The sequence below is a fragment of the Pleurodeles waltl genome, chromosome 3_1 (genome assembly GCF_031143425.1).
Source record: "Pleurodeles waltl isolate 20211129_DDA chromosome 3_1, aPleWal1.hap1.20221129, whole genome shotgun sequence".
Taxonomy (NCBI): domain Eukaryota; kingdom Metazoa; phylum Chordata; class Amphibia; order Caudata; family Salamandridae; genus Pleurodeles; species Pleurodeles waltl.
Window position 1 is genome coordinate 351,216,451 of NC_090440.1, and position 16,608 is coordinate 351,233,058.

At 44.0% G+C, this 16,608-nt stretch overlaps 1 protein-coding gene across 1 annotated transcript in view; it reads right to left on the reverse strand.

The window, feature by feature from the left end:
• SHC4 (SHC adaptor protein 4) overlaps positions 1–16,608 on the reverse strand; it is a 271,212-nt gene that overhangs the window by 212,291 nt on the left and 42,313 nt on the right. Inside the window, exon 2 of the mRNA XM_069222504.1 lies at positions 5,652–5,722. Within this exon, the coding sequence (XP_069078605.1) occupies positions 5,652–5,722 (71 nt within the window). The remainder of the gene's footprint in view (positions 1–5,651; positions 5,723–16,608) is intronic.

Consider the following 16,608-nt stretch of genomic DNA (forward strand, 5'->3'; position numbering starts at 1 on the left):
GGGAAGCCTCTGCATTGGTTAGCCACCCGCCCTCTGGCCAACAGGATTATACCTGAGATTTTAGAGGACTCGGGCTCCCTCGCCAAAACACCTGTCGAAATCGCACAAAGTTTTGCCTCCTACTACACCCGCCTATATGCAAAGCACCCCCGCCCGCTATCGAGATAGAGACTCCCCTCTTAAACGACATTACCTTTCCCAGGGTCTCCCTGGAGGCAAGAGGCAGGTTGGAGGAAGCCATTAGCCTCGCAGAAATCACCAATGCGATATCTAATCTGGCATCAGGCAAGACCCCAGGCCCTAATGGCTTCCCGGCAGAGTTATATAGCAAATGCAGCGATATTCTGGGTCCCCACCTGCTTAACATGTATGAGGAAGCTGAAAGTCTGGGTCGCTTCCCCACTGAAATCGACCTAGCGACAATTGTAGTGATCCCTAAAACTGACCCCCCGTCGCGACATTGCTCGGCGTACCGGCCCATCTCACTTCTAAATATTGAGATCAAAGTGCTCTCCTCGATCCTTGCCTCCAGATTGAAGGAGGTAATGCCCATGCTGGTGCACCCTGACCAATGTGGCTTCATGCCCACTCGTGGTACTAGGCACTGCATCAGGCGATTACATCTGGCCCTGGCACACCACAAAACTCTGTCGCACACATCTTTGGCACTACTCCTACTTGACTTTGAAAAAGCCTTTGACACGGAGGATTGGTCCTATCTCGAACCGGTCCTGCACAAAAACGGACTCGGGTCCAAATTTCGAGACCTAGTGAGACTCCTATATTCCAACCCGACTACCCGAGTCCAGGTGAATGGAGTGGTCTCTGACCCGTTCCCCATTGGCCGCGGAACTCGACAGGGATGCCCACTATCCCTCCTGCTCTTTGCGATAATAATAGAGCCCTTGGCGATACTGCTGAGAGGCGACCCACTGATCGAGGGTTGGCCCTGGCCCTCCGGCTTGGAGGACCGTGTGGCGTTATACGCAGATGATGTTCTCTTGTATATTTCTAACCCGACCAAAAGCGGCCCCGCGTTTTAGAGATCCTGGGCCTCTTCGCGGAAGCCTCGGGACTGACTCTGAACTACGCCAAGTCCCTGCTGGTCCCCCTACATCGCTCCAGAGACTGTATGGATTGGCAACGAAACATCCCAGTGCGAAGGAACAGTTTTAAATATCTAGGAATACATATCTCACTTCTTCCCGAGTTGACATGGGAACTTAACATTATGCCGCTAACTAGAAGAATCAAGACTGATCTCCTGCGCTGGAGGACCCTCCCCCTGAACTTGCTTGGCAGAATAGTGCTTTATAAGATGATGATCCTCCCCAGGCTCCTCTACCTCTTGCAAAACTTTCCACTTCCCATCCCCCAAAAATGGTTCGGGGAAGATGGACTCTTTAGCACGCCAATTTATATGGGGCGGCACCCGTCCACGACTGGCGCTCAAAACTTGCCAGAGGGATATATACGACGGTGGCTTGTGCATGTCCAATATCCAATACTACCACCTTGCGATGCACTTGCTCGTGATTAATGACTGGGTGGGTGGACAGATCCCGCATATCAACTGGAATTACAGACGATGGGCTACTCACGGATCTTTGGCGCCCTCTACGGGAACCCGATCTCCCGGGATGTCCCAGACGTGACCAAAGTGGTCTTACAAGGATGGCGAACAGCTCAGAGGTTGATGGGGTGGTGGGGGCGTCTTACCCAGCAGACCCCGCTATGGCACGGGAGGCAGCTGGTAGAGGTGGCGGGCCTGGAGGGTTTTCAGAACTGGGATAACATAGGCATTTCCACACTGGGCGACATCTGGGGAGGGTCACACATGCGGTCCTTCCAAGACCTTCAGAAACGCTTTTCATTAAACAAGACACAGTTCCACCGGTATCTTCAGCTTTGCCACGCCCTGCTAGTGCATGTCCAGACAGGAGACACCATACCCGAGTATAGCCCCATGGAGGCAAAGGCATTGATGGGAGACCTGGGCAGGGGAGGTGTTTCCCAGATATACCGCACCCTAATCACCATCACTGCTGGTTCCCTGGGGGGGCTCCGCCAAAGATGGGAGGAATGGGTAGGCCCCATGGAAGAGATGGACTGGGCAGAAGCACTGATGGCTCCGCGTGCCCTTACAATGGCCACTCTTCCGATTAATACAAACCTACTAACTTGATACAGCCTATCTCACGCCCACCAAATTGCACAGAGCGGGCCTCCGCCCCCACAGCGGAGTGCCCCCGTTGTAGGAGCCCCGTGGCTGACTTCTTCCACATGGTATGGGCTTGCCCAATCATGGTGACTTACTGGGAAGCTGTCTTGCAGGAAGTCTCTGGGGTCTTACAGGAAGATATACAGAGGGTGCCTTTGCCCCTCCTTCTGGGGGTCATGGGAGACACTGGGCTGCGAAGAACAGATCGAACGTTCCTAGGGGTGGCATGCCTGGTGGCCAAGAGGGATATAATTGCGGACTGGAAGGCCAGGGACGCCCCGGCACTGACTAAATGGAGACGAGGGGTGGACTGGTGTGCGCATCGTGAAAAACTTGTATATGAGGCCAGAGGATGCCCGAAGAAATTTAATAAGATATGGGGGAAGTGGGAGGCTGTGGCAGGCTTCTAGATTGCGTATAACTCTCATTTACAATGTGCTGCTGGGGACAATGGGTTCGATCAATGTTCGGTGCCCATTGGCATCGTGTTAAATGTATGTATCATTGTTTTTTTGCAAAATCAATAAATATTCTTTATCAAAAAAGAAAAGGTAGATCTGGATGTCAGGCCACTCGAGTAATAGGAGCCCCCAGCATCATGTATCTGCAGTAAAGACAGTGGTCAGCATATTACTGCACATCTCCAACTTCCCAGTGTGCTGTCTCTGTAGTAAAGGAATATATCAATATGGGAAGAGAAACTGAATGGACATTAATACTGATCTTCTTCAATGCATACAGGTGATGGTCCCAGAGACACCCAAGGGGCTACTAAATCATCTCTTACCTCTTTTAATGACCTCTTCCTAAAAGAATCCCTGCATATAATCCACATGGAGAGCAGACTATCTCGTCACTCACTGATGTTTTGTTCCTCCGCGACACCACGGCAGATAAGAGCACAATGGGCTATGATAAAAATGTCTCAGCTATCCAGGATACTAAACTCCGCTATTAACCATGTTGAGTTACACCTGCCCCCGAGACAGTACAAGCACAGAATGAGCATGGGTTAAGAAAACAACTCTCTCATCATCTCCTAGCGGGGTCCACCTCAAGAGAGTCCTCACTCATCGATCGTTACCGCAACAGAACAAAAAACAGGACACATATGGAGATCAAACTTCCTTCCAAGGTGTTTCTTTCACACAGTTTGAAATGTGCCACTCTGCAACTATGGACTTGACTAACACTGTATGTGGCTAGTGTATGTACTGTGAATGTGAACATTGGTAACATCATTAAGTGATTCCTGTTTTGTGTATAAGCAAATTTTCGATACAAGGAGGAAGAGGAAGGCCAAATGATAATGGGTCAGAACAAATGGCAATGGGGAAAAAGGTAAGTTTTAGGGGAGGGTTGAAGATTATTAATATCCAAATGTAAGGAGAGGAATGGAGAGGACTGGCTTGTGCTCTGCTGAAACAATGTCATGGGTAACAAGACCAAGCACCATAGAGTGAGCCCGCTAACCCTGAAGTACTGTCCCGCTTTCACCTTTTGCTGCTATGGCATTAATGCAATTAAGGCATTGATGCACTCTTTGGTGCAGACTGATAATGTTTAAAGGTACATTATACGCTTAGCCCATGTTATGCTACCGTGGTACCCAGGGTTTTCCTTGGCGTCCTTAAACCAAAGCTAAGAGAAGAAACGTAGCTGTCAATATAAGGACGTTTAAGTATGATTAAGAATTAAGGAAATGTTATATATTAAAAGAATAGGGAGATCATATGTGCAGTGCATCTGCCCTGGAGACCTCATTACCTAAATCCAGTAAATCTGAGGATAACGTGATACTGTCTGGGAATCGTTTAATTAGCCCTTGACACATGATAGTCTCTTAAGTACATTTGTTTCCTGTGTATTTCTGAAAGTCTGCCTCTAAATGTGAATTGACGACATGCAGTAGCATGCTTCTGCATAAACCAAACACTGTACACTCAATAATTGTACACTGGTCTCTCTGCTTCTAGTGCTTTTCAGAACTGGAGCTTGGACCAAAGGGAAGAGCCCTATTGTTTTGGGCTAGGGAGTAGTCTGGACAACGGCTTCTTGTGGGTTTTGTAGTTTCAATATAGAGCAAAGAAATCTCCTTTGGTGTTCTGATAAATAAACTGCTGAAAGATGTAAGCCTTGAAAACGTTGTCATATGTGTACCAAAAGTTGTACAGTTTTCAGAACAAGACTGATTAACAGGGGCGTAGATTCGGGGGGTGGCGGTGGTAAACCCCCCCCCCAAGTAAACGTATTTTCTGATAAATAGTTGGGTACAGGTGCTTTCAGTCAGGTCGGGTGTGGTAAGAGGTCTATTGGATTTCACCAGGAATTTTTACATACACAGACAAAAATGCACACACCCTCTCTCCCTCTGTTTTGAAAATCCTAAAAAATTGTAGTTATTTTACCAAATATTGTGATTTTTTTCTCTTAGTACTCCTACCAATCCGCATTCTTCTCCCTTCCCACTGCTACTTGGGCCCTTCTCATGCACCCTGCTTGTCCAATAATGTATTTTAACATTATATGCCAGGCTAATTCTTGGAAAATCTGACGATAACGCCCCACCCCTAGTCTTACTGACCAGGCTACACCCCTCCTTATTAAAACATTGTGCCCTGTTTTGCTTCCGATTCCATTTAAAATTTTGCTATAATTTTATTTTGCAAGTATTTATGTAGAGTCCTACTTTAGTGTCTAAGGCTAGTGCAAGGACCGGCTTCCCTGGACCACAGTATGCACAATGCAGAAAGTTTTTATCTTTCACACAGATTCACATGTTTATGGGAAGTTGTTTGATTTTTTTGCAAATATATTTTATTATTTGAAGCACTTATTAATATTGAACCCATTTCTTTCTATGGCGGAGTAGCATTCTTCTCACTGCCAGCCTATTTCAGACATGTCTAAAGATCGTGCCATGGCTGTTGGAAGGATGAGGCTTTGATGTGGACCCAGCTGCTGGACAGGCTTTAGGGTCATCCAATGATTGTGTTCTTCTCATTGAGCTCCATGTGTAACTCACGGGCATCTCTCAAAGAGGGATCCCTGGACTCCCATCAAATGCATCAAAAGTCACTAAGCTCTGTCACTGTGCCACTGCAAGCTGTTTGAGTGACACACGCCCGTCAATGAAGCACCTGTTCATCATATGTAACGCAGCAAATAAATATTTATCCACCTAAAGCATTAATGGCCATTGTGCTGCATCTGTAAAGAGCCAGCTTAAACCCCATAGTACTGTGCATTCGTTCCTAAAATATCACCTCTTTACAGGGCGTTTACCATTCCTTCTTTGCATGGCATTCATATTTAGAATATTTTCAATGTAATCTTGTACTACAGGTAAGTAATTTACTAATAGCTTTCTCGTTTACTCACATTCTGCACGCACTCCTTCTCCATCACAGTTTGTAAATGAATGCCTTACCTTGTAACATGTGTTCTTGTGCTGAAGTCCAGAGATCTCATAGACTGAAGAACTTCAATGCAGCCCATGTACTGAAGCGAGAAAGAATGTACCAGTTCATTAGGCACTGCAGAGTTAACCACCAGCCATGTTCTTGTAAAATGTTTTCATAATCCCATAACATTGGTAATTACATGATTTTTTTTTTAAACGGCTGCAATTCTGATTCCTAAAATGTTGAACTCTGGGCAGCAGATGGGGTCTGGTGTGTTCTGTTCAGGCCACAACTGTGAGTAATAAACCAGTAATTTCAGGAAAGTATTGTTAAATGCTTACACTTTTCAAAATCCTAGCCATAGCTTTTTATTTCATTCATGTAAGAATATTGCATTTGCATTTACATCGGTTGGATTTCAGGGTAGTTGTGTAAAATGAATTAGTTATTATCATTAGGCGTTAAAATAACGGCAAAAAAGTTAATATCGGATTCGTATTTTTCAGAAAATTGTTATGCAATAAAGCAGGGCATGGGCAAAGCATTTCTAAATGAATTAATGAATTACACAATCAGTGGCCTCATTTCAACCAAATGATAGGTAGTGGGTAGTGACATGACACACCTTGACCCCATTGACACCTTAGGAAGTGACATCATTTGCAACCACCTTTGATAGCGAGAATGTAAGTTATTTTCAACAGTTCTTATTAAAAACTCAGCGTTGCAGCATCTTAATAAAAAAGTGAATCGGTAAAACGTGCAAATTACCTTGCTAAAATAGCAAAATATTAATGCATACTTAATTATTATTAAGGTCCATATTATGTATCTAACCCCCGGTCACTTATACAAAGAATCTTACTGTTTTGTGGTTTTAATACATTTCTTAGTAACTCCTCAAGTGACAAAACATAAACGTAAAAGGTGTAATCGAATGCTCACCCCCTAAGATTTCCCACAATCACCATTCTCTGTCACGGTAGGTGAGCAAAACTCGGGGGGCAGGTACTTTTTGTGCCTGGCTTCTAAGGCATGGGCCTGGCAGCAACCATTACATCCATTCCCGACCAACTCTGCGCCTGCAAGTCACCCAAGACTTGGCTGCTCATTGAGCTGATCTGGATTGGCTTCTATGCCCGACTCACAGTACTGCTGGGATACGTCGGTGAGGTCACTGATAGTGACTTATATGTTTCATTCATCCAGGCCATTCTGAAACGATGAATTCTCTCATCATAAGTCAAGTCTTTCATGTTTCATGCTCTAACTCATCTGATTGCCCCTGTTGAACCCTTCCTAGCTCACTAATTGAAATGTACATGTATGGTGTCAATAGTGAAACACAGCATTTTAAATGGGGCCAGATAAGAATGTTGTAGAGTGATAAAAGTACCTCTCACCTTTTATGTTCCACTCCCCATAACCGCCATCTTTGAAAAACACAATATGACATTTGAGTGTTTATGCTCTGCCTGTTATTTGGAATAATCCTAGGATCCCTCTCCTGGGTTGTACTCTCAGATGTTACCCTACATAGACCCTCACTACGAGTTTAGGAAACCCTTCTTCAGCTAGTAATGAGGGTTACCAGTTGAATGAGGATTGCTGGTTATGCACGAAAATCGTTACTTTCGAGTTTATGGCAATAGTACCCTTTATCCTGGTGAAATCAATCTGAAGTCATTGTGGAAATGCCGAGTCCCAGTGTTATTCCTCATTCTGTGCACATGAAATACCATGTGAAATTCACCCCAGGGAAACATTGTACACTGTGTTATTGATATTTCTCCACAGAGAAATTCCTAGCAGGTTTATCGGAAAACTCGTAATTAGCACTATAGTTTGTATATGGCCTGCCTGCTACTGATTTTATTTGATTTCAATGGGTTTCAGGTGCCCTTGAATAAGAAAATCTGTAATCATGTTAGCATCAGTAAGTGCAGCTGTCGATGAATCATGAGGGAATAAATGAATGAAGAGCTTAACTAGCATAGCTATGTGAAACATATAGACTCAATGTATTTCCTGCCTGGAGCAAAGGGCCCAAATAGCATTAAAAATATGTATTTTATTTCTTTCTGATAGCAAAGTGAATTGCCTTTGCCCGAATAGCCACAAATAGCATATTTATGGCCAAGATCCTTGGAATGTAAATAGGTTCTTTCAACTTTCAAACTGCTGTGTCTTTAGGGGTTCGGGAATAGGTTCTGCTTTGATCACCACTGGCACTTTAGTTGTATTCTGTTTCTGATGTTCTTTGGAGTTTAATAGATGCGTCTGTGTGTGAGTGTCAGGGTCTGAATGGACCTGTGAATTGAAAGGAGATAGCTATGGGATTTTAAAGCCTATGGAATTCTTATCCAATCTGGGGTTAACATTCATAATATCTTGAATTTGGTTCGAGGATAGCGTCCGGAACGGGAGAATCTAGCTCGCTAGTAGCCCCGTGGCATTCCAGTCACCTTCCGATGAGGTGCTCTATCTAAATACATTTATGGTGGAGGTGCGGCAGCGGATGCTAGAAAACTGGCTTGCTCTAAACACAAACAAAGCCAAGCAGTCAAATGTTTCCACTTTGAGCTCAATGACAGATTGACACTGGAAGGCCATGCTAATGAGCTCACAGGCGCTTGTCACTACTATCTATGTACTAATATCAATACTGTCCTGGCTAAACTACTGCTATGTCTCGAAGAGAAAGATAGGCCACATGAAAGCAGTGGATAGTAGACTGCTGATCACAAAGTTTGCAAAATCAGATTTGGTGACCTCCAAGGGATTTGAAGTATTCTCACAGGTGGAGATGTCTAGTTCAGAATTAGCCCGAAGAAACTTCAAATCAGAGGGAGCCTTTTCGCTTTGAATGTTTGGGAAAAAATCTGTCAACCTGTCAAAAGCTGAGGCTTGTACCAAAGGAGGATGTGGATCACTTCACGTGAGTTAATATATTTAGATAGTTCTAACACATCCCTGAATTCTAGTTTCTATGTCACTATGAGTTGAGTCCAAGGCTTTTTTAAGGATAGGATGCACCTGTGCCACCATGAGTATGATGGCAGCAGGCAATACGCTGGTGAAGGGCCTGATCTCTGCCAGTAAAAGACTTCTGTTTGACCATCTTTGCACCTTTCCACACATTTACAAATACTTGTATAAGCAGGAATGAACCCTCACAAGATATATGATAACTTCATGAGGTGAGGAGAATCCACAAAGAGCAGTCAGGACTACAAAGGCTCTACTGACCCTGACAACAGCCTCTCTCACCTCCTGGATCCACATAGTCAATTGCAGTTATATTTTGTCCCCTCAGGTCCTGACTTACATATGCAATTACATTATTTGAAAGAGTTGAGATAATACCTGAGTGAATGCAAAATTTAGTTGTGTACATTTATCTTTGTTTGACACAACAGAAATCAAATGGATCAAGCTATTAACCTTAACTGCTGTTATCAGTTTTATCATAGCTGTAAATGTGCCCCCAAATGTAAATAAAAGATGCTCTTAGCATACACAGTAGGCCAGTGGACCTTCTCTGCTAGGCTTTACTACGAGGTTGCTCACAGCCCATGCGCTGGTATGAAGTAGAACAGTGATTAATATTCCCACTCCTTTTATGTTGTTTTTATGACCACCATTGTATCCAGTAGATATTGATTATTTTTTGGAGAATAATATCCAAACAAACTTCATCAATATATTATCTTAGTGTGTGCTATGGTAAAAAATTGTGCTATCTAAAAATGCTACTAGTAGTATATGTTCAAGCCACATTGCCTCACTGCCTTAGCTATGTGCCTGTAAAGTATGGTGGTAAGTGAGGACATCACCTTTTGCTCTTTCTCACCTTTTTCAGAACTAGAGGGTAGGTCCTTGCAGCAGGCACAGGCACAACCTGGAGTTGCATGAAGCACGAGGAGATGGGGTTGTACACGTTACAGAAACCTCATAACTATCTCCACTTTGTCTCCATGAGTCTGCCATGCTGCCTTCACTTATGTTTGTCATTCTACGCCATAGCTTTCATGAGAATTGATTCATTGTGGTGGAGGAGGAATAGTCTGTGTGAAGTGGCAGTATTTGAAAGGCTCAAGTTGTCACTCTGAACTGTTTTCTTCCTTTACTGGTACTACAAGAATTTTTATTTTGCTCAGCGTGGTTAGTGGACAATGATCTGGTGACAAGATTGACCATCACACCTTTGTCAGAAGATTCTCGCTTGGTATCCTATGTAATGTAATGGGCATTTCTAAAGTGCCCTGTTACTCTGAGGAGTGTCCTGGTGCTCTGCACCGCCAGTGAGAACTAACTGTGAGGAATAACACTAATCATGCTTACAAAGCCAAGTTTTCAGTTCCTTCCAACACTGGGAAGTGGGTGAAATGCTCCGTAGCTCCATAGGACGTTCGCTCCATAGTGAAGGTCCTAGAAATGAAAAGGACATCCCCCTGTTCTGGACCGCCAAATCCTAGGGATTTTAGCAAGAAAAAGGTTGGCTGATTGCAGATGCCTGAATGGCGCATAAAAGCAAATCATTCTATAGGGTAACTGGCACCAGACTGATGGATGAAGTTCCTTATGTATCAAGAGCAAGGTCTTGGAAAGGATCATCTTCCTAAAAGGGAGCCAATGCAGCTCCCTAAGGAACGGGGAAACATGCGCTCTCAGGGGCAGGCCTAGCAGGGTACGAGCTGCTGTATTTTGGACCACCTGCAATTTGTTAACCTGGCAGTCAGGCAGGCCCCAGTACAGTGCAGTGCCATAATCAAGTGTAGATATTATTAAGGCCTGTACAACTAATTTCCAGCAGGAAGAGTAAGAAAATACACTTAATAGACCAAAACAGGTCTCAACTACTGCGGTGATCTGAGACAAAAAAGAGAGCTCACCATCAAGCTTGATGCCTAGATTTTTTTACAACACTAGTATGACGTATTGGCAGAGGAGCCTCTATTGGCAATAAGGCCTGACAGGGCTCATCTGTTCTTCCACCAAATAAGAGTAGCTCCAACTTTTCTGCATTACATTTAAGGTGGTGGTGAGTCATTCATTGATGACTGACGAACAGGATTTGATGTTTTAGCCAGGGAACATTTTATCCCTACCCCAGGAAAAAAACAGCTGTGGTTCATCAGCACATGAGATTATTTTTGTTCCCAGGGCCTCTGCCAATAATGCAAGAGGAGTGAGGAAAATATTAAATAAAGTGGGGCTCAAGTTGAACCCTAAGGTATGTTCTGGTGTGGAGTGGGACACTAGCTGGCATTGGTTGCGTATGTCCACTGACTGTATTTTATAATGTGCTGCCATGTCCTCTATTTACAAGAAATTTGACTTCTTCAAGTAACTCATCTGTGGGGTCTTTTCTTAGTCATTTGTAATTCCTCTCCATGTTCAGTAGTTTAAAACACTTTGATTTGTATATGTCCACAGGCAGATTTACAATCGCTCCCCATTGTCTGATGGTTTAATAATAATGTCCTGTGCCTCACTCAACTCCGTGACAGCCTGTTGTTCAGCCCTTGTTATATTATGGAATTGGAGGTATTGTTTAGTTCTTAGTTCTTCATTTGCATTTCCAACTGCTTCTTCAAATGCTAATACCTCTGGTGACATGAGATGGGTGGAGGGGGTTGAAAGTGGACTTTGCTCTTAGGCCTGTGTTTTCATCTTCCATCTCATTTCTCTCTTGATCGTCAAGAAAACTTTCAGGTGGATAGTCCTCAAAAGAATGTCAATTTCTGCCCTTAATTTGAACAGGTCTCCTCTTGATCTGGGGACAAATCCTAAACCTTTGTTAAGTGTGTCAATCTAAGTGTCTGTCAACCTTCGCTCACTGAGGTTGAATACTATGTTCCTCTGAGTATCTAATCCTTGCTGGTGCTGGGTGCTTGATCTACAACCTCCAGTGTAACTCTCTGATATTTCTTTTTACCTCTTCCCCATCGGTGGCCCCTTCCTAAAATAGGGGGGTGGGTTATGGGTCTGCCATGGTGCCAATGGTTGATTCATTGGTTGAGAGAATACATAAAAGTTAGGCAATCTCCAGTATGGGCCCTGGAACCTGTGTCTTCTGAGCTCCTTTCTCCTTTTTTGGATTACGGTTGAGACCACCCTGGTGGGGCAAACTGGGCAATGATGAAGCATGCCACGAATATGTGGGTGAGGCCTTTCCGTCCATAAAACATATATTACTTAGCAAGACTAGCTGGCTCTGTTCATTTAAGGGTTTCCCATTGGAATACATGAGAGTTACATCAGGCCGACGTGCTTATTGTGAATTTAAAAATAGTACACCAGACAGCTAACAGCATGATGGAAGAGGGAAATACTCCTATGGATGGAGCGAAGGCCACTCTATTTATATTTTAAAGAATTAGTAGCAATAGATCTGTCAGACATCTGGGCTGGGAAGCCAGATCTAAGAAAAGAGAGTGAGGAGGCACTCCTCCTTCCCTCCCAGATGATATAATGATAGTGGAGGGGGTGGAACAGCAGACAGTCTAGTGGGTGGGATGTAGTGGCAGTGATGTCATGACAGGATGGTGTAATCTATTTTCCAGTATATTCTTAGATAAAATATAGGCAAAAAATTACCGTTTGCGACTCGCTATTCGCGTTTCCCAATGCAGAAATGCATATTGCGAGTCGGTACCGACTCGCAATATGCATTTCAGAATCGCAAATAGGAAGGGGTGTTCCCTTCCTATTTGCGATTCTGAGTGGTATGCAATACCAATTGCGACCGCATATGTGGTCGCAAATGGTGTCGCAGTTACCATCCACTTCAAGTGGATGGTAACCCACTCGCAAATTGGAAGGGGCACCCCTTCCACTTTGTGAATGGACTCACAAATATTTTTTCAGGGTAGGTAATGGTCCAAACTAAAGGTTTCGTTTTTTTTTTAAGTGCAGCTCGTTTTCCTTTACACTTTAAAAAAAAAAAGCTTTATTGAAAGCAGTCACGAACATGGAGGTCTGCTGACGACAGCAGGCCTCCATGTTTGCGAGTGCCTAGACTCGCTATGGGGCCGCAATTAGCGACCCACCTCATGAATATTAATGAGGTGGGTCATTGCGACCCCATAGCGAGTCGCAGTCGGTGTCTGAGACACCGTACTGCATACCAATTTGCGACTTGCAAATTGCAAGTCGCAGGGACTCGCAATTTGCAAGTCGCAAATTAGCATTTTGCTACATCTGGCCCTCGGTTATTTCCGGTGTGTGGACACTAGTCCACACTGAATCGTCTAGGGCGGTATCTCCGGTACTTCTTGAAGTCTCTATCATCCTTTTGCAGAAGTAGTTCTTGAATTCTTTTGATTCCCATACAAGTCAGAAATGTACTCCAGCATCCCTTCAGGAGTAGCTTAATGATGTTTACTTTACAGGTTTCTTGAATCAGGATTGATTATTTCAGTGGCTTGATTCATGCAATCCCGCACACATAAATGATAGCAAAAAAAAGTGAGGTCAGAAAGGAATGTAACACGGGTTCCCATTAATATTTCTATATGATGTCATCCATGCCATGGTGCCCCATGCTTCACTTGAAAGCAAGATCTCACCAAGGGATGATCGAATTTCTGACAGAGAAGTGAATGAAAGGGAAAAAAATAACACGAATAACATTTCGTTTATTATGTATTTAACACTTTTTATACAGCGCGAACTACGCGGCATCCAAGGTGTCATGGGGCCCTAAAACATGCATATCAAGAAGAACTGTATAAGACAATGTAAAACGGAGAAAACACACCAAATAGACAACAGGATACGTGATATCTGCAAGGAAGAAGAGATAAATAACATCAGGCATCAATGACCGCAGGAGGGTATTGTGCATTTAGCCTAATTAAATCTCTCTTCGTGTCAATTTTAAAAGCCATCTGTTCCGGTGGTCAGAGGAAGTCTCCGAGTCTCCCTGGCAGGGATGAAGTGAAGCATTGAGAGGGGTAGGTGAGTCACTCTGAGATCATGTGGTGAACAAGCCAGCCTTGCATGCAGGCCCTGTGCGTGGGAAGCTACTCCCAGCAACGCTGCAAAAATCAATAACAGCTTTTACAATGAATTAAGCTGGAGAGGAAGGGCTCTGATTGTATCTGATTTACAAGGCACCTCTTTACCTGAATCCCACGTGCTTCCTGTAAGCGCCCAATAGGGATGCATCTAAATTTCCTAGCAAGGTCCGGATTTATACGTTGATATCAGAAATTGCAGTTGATAAAAACCAAAGTGAAGGTTTGAGCTCTATCATTATTGATTTAAAAGGATGCCACGCGCTGGTCTAGATGTCAGCACCTACGGTTTTAATTAAAGTTTTCATTTACTAGGATGTTACAAGAATATTAGATTAATCAGTTTTCCCCAATAAGTCCAAACTAAAATTCTTGATATGTCTTCAAAAGAATTTAAATGCTTGAAGTAACACGGCCGTCACGAAGTGCAGCATGCGTGTAACATAGCTCATGAGCTAAGCGCTCACTTCTGAGGTGTTCTGCAGCCTGCAAATGACAGGTTCTAAGTCCTGCCAAAGCTCCCTCGTCCTTTCATCTTTCCGTTTATAAATTGAGAATTTACCACAGAAGTCTGATTAGGGGTGGGTGGAACTACGTCCCTGTGTGGGATACCTTTCCACCTGATCACAAATGACCTGATGGTCTCACACCTGAATTTACTGGGTCAATCAATCAATCAATCAGTAATTTCTAAAGCGCGGCTAATCACCTGTAGCCTCTCATGGTGGAGGAACACTGGGCCGATTTTGAAGGCCAGCAAATCTGGCTAGTAAAATCTCTTAGCACAGCCCCTCTGCTCTTTCCCAACATCCTTCTGTGGCATGTGGTGAATGAGGATTGCTCCTTCCTGCCAGACTGAGCCATTCCTGGACACCCTAGTCTTTCTACCCCCCCCCGCCCATCAAAGACCTCCCCCCTACCATGCTCCAATATGCCGCCTAATGAGAGCAGGTGGTATGTGGGAGCACTAAACTCCTCTGAATTGTGAATTCTGCTCAGACATCAAGACAGTAAAACCAGCTCTTCATAGTTATTCCCCATTCCATGGGATTTAACTCATAGTCAAGCGGTACTGGTGGGTAGATACCGTTTGGTACCAGTAATTATGGGTGCAGAGTATGGGCTCTGGAAGTACATGCAGCTTTTTCATTAGGACCTCAGTTGGTTGATAACTATACCTCTTATGTATAACACTGGTAAACTACCGTACAAAGTGCTGCATAAAAGAACATTTTTATTATTGAAACAATTTTTCTGCCTATGTATGTGTCTTGCAAGATGTGTAGTTGCCAGGCGGTCTTATGTGGTGGCAAACAGTACCTGAGTCATCGAGCCAGCCAACCCTTTAACTATAGTTTAAAAATGGATTCAAACTGCAGTTGAAAGTATGTAATGTGTTACTGTAAATAGCAGGGCTGTTTTATACAGAGGGAGCCAAAGTGCAATACAAAAAGACAGCGAAGATGAGAGGCAATAATTTCACTTTCAACTCAATGTTTTTGACAATTATTTATTTACAATTTCATTTTGCATACAGCCCCCTAATATCCAACCCGTGCAGAGCTGATCCATTGGATTATCACTAAAGGGGAAAAAGAGTCAAGGGAGAGCCATGAACAACATGCCCACACTTTCCTCAGCCCCCCTTCTGTGCCTTAAAACATATACATTACTTCTATCTTGCCACCCACATTCACCACCATCTTGCTTTCTCTCCCTCCATTAAAACAAACTAGAATAAAAATACCTGACACCCTGCCACTGTCTTCCATCACACTTGGTAGCATCCTCCACTCTCCCAAATATTAAACAAGAAATACCTGACATTCTGCCCGTCAACATCTTTACTTCTGGAATCACTCTCTCCTTGCCCAAATATTTAAAAAGAAGATTGGCACCTTCCACCACCCTCAGTTTAAAGTCTACCACCCCCACCAAACTGTTTTTGCAAAATATTACATCTTGTCGGTAAAAGCTCCAAGCAGGAAAGTTCAAATTATGCACCCAGAGAAGTCCTTTTAGCACCAGTCTATTTTTCAGAGCTCAGAATCCACCAGCAGGACAAGATTGTAGGCTGTACCTAACGGTGAGTTCCACAAAGCTGAATACCTTCTCACCCAGGGCTCATTGAAACTGAGTTGCTGCTGTAGAGAAGCCCAAGCAGGAGAAAACCTGTTTCTTTAGCCCAGTGAAGTTGTGCCTTGGGCTGATTGGCTTGGGTGAAAGTCCTGGTCTTCTAGAGGTTTGGAAGTCCAAAAATGTTCTAAGTCCCAACTTTTAAGAAGTGCAGTTAGATACAGTCAAGAGAATGAGGTCCGTAGTAATAGCACTTGTTGGTCAAGACTCACTCCAGCAGAGGTCACCAGCACAGTCTAGTCCAGGTGCATTTGCTACTGGTCAAGGAAAATGTCTGTTGCAGCTTATTGTGTCTATGTAGCCACACAGGAGGTCAGCTAATTGACCATTGGCATCCACTTCTTTGTCCTAGGTACAAGTGGAGCAGGGCCAGCACTTCAGGTCCATTCACGGGGGTCTCAAACAGCAGGTCCCGTCCTTCTTCTATTCTTTCACAGGTTCACAAAGTTTTCTGAGGAGGATGCCGTTTGGTGCCACATTTATACCTGTAGTGAGTTATTGGGTAGGGGTGACTCCTATCTTTTCCCTAAATAATGTGATAAAAGTTCCCAGGGGCAACCCTACCCACTTCTGCAGCACTTCATGTTTGCCCTACTACAAACAATTCCACAGTGTGCTTTATTCCCAAAATTCAAGATGGAGAAACACTTCTCCACTTGTGCAGAGAGTGTGTGGACACCCAGAGGTGTGGCCAGAGTAATGAGCAGTAACCTCCTCTGTGGTCACTCAAAACCAGTTCAAGTGCCACCTGACATTTCCTTGTGACAGGACACGTACCTTTTTAAGTTAATTAAGCCATGGGCCTATGCCAGGCACTTCCTCC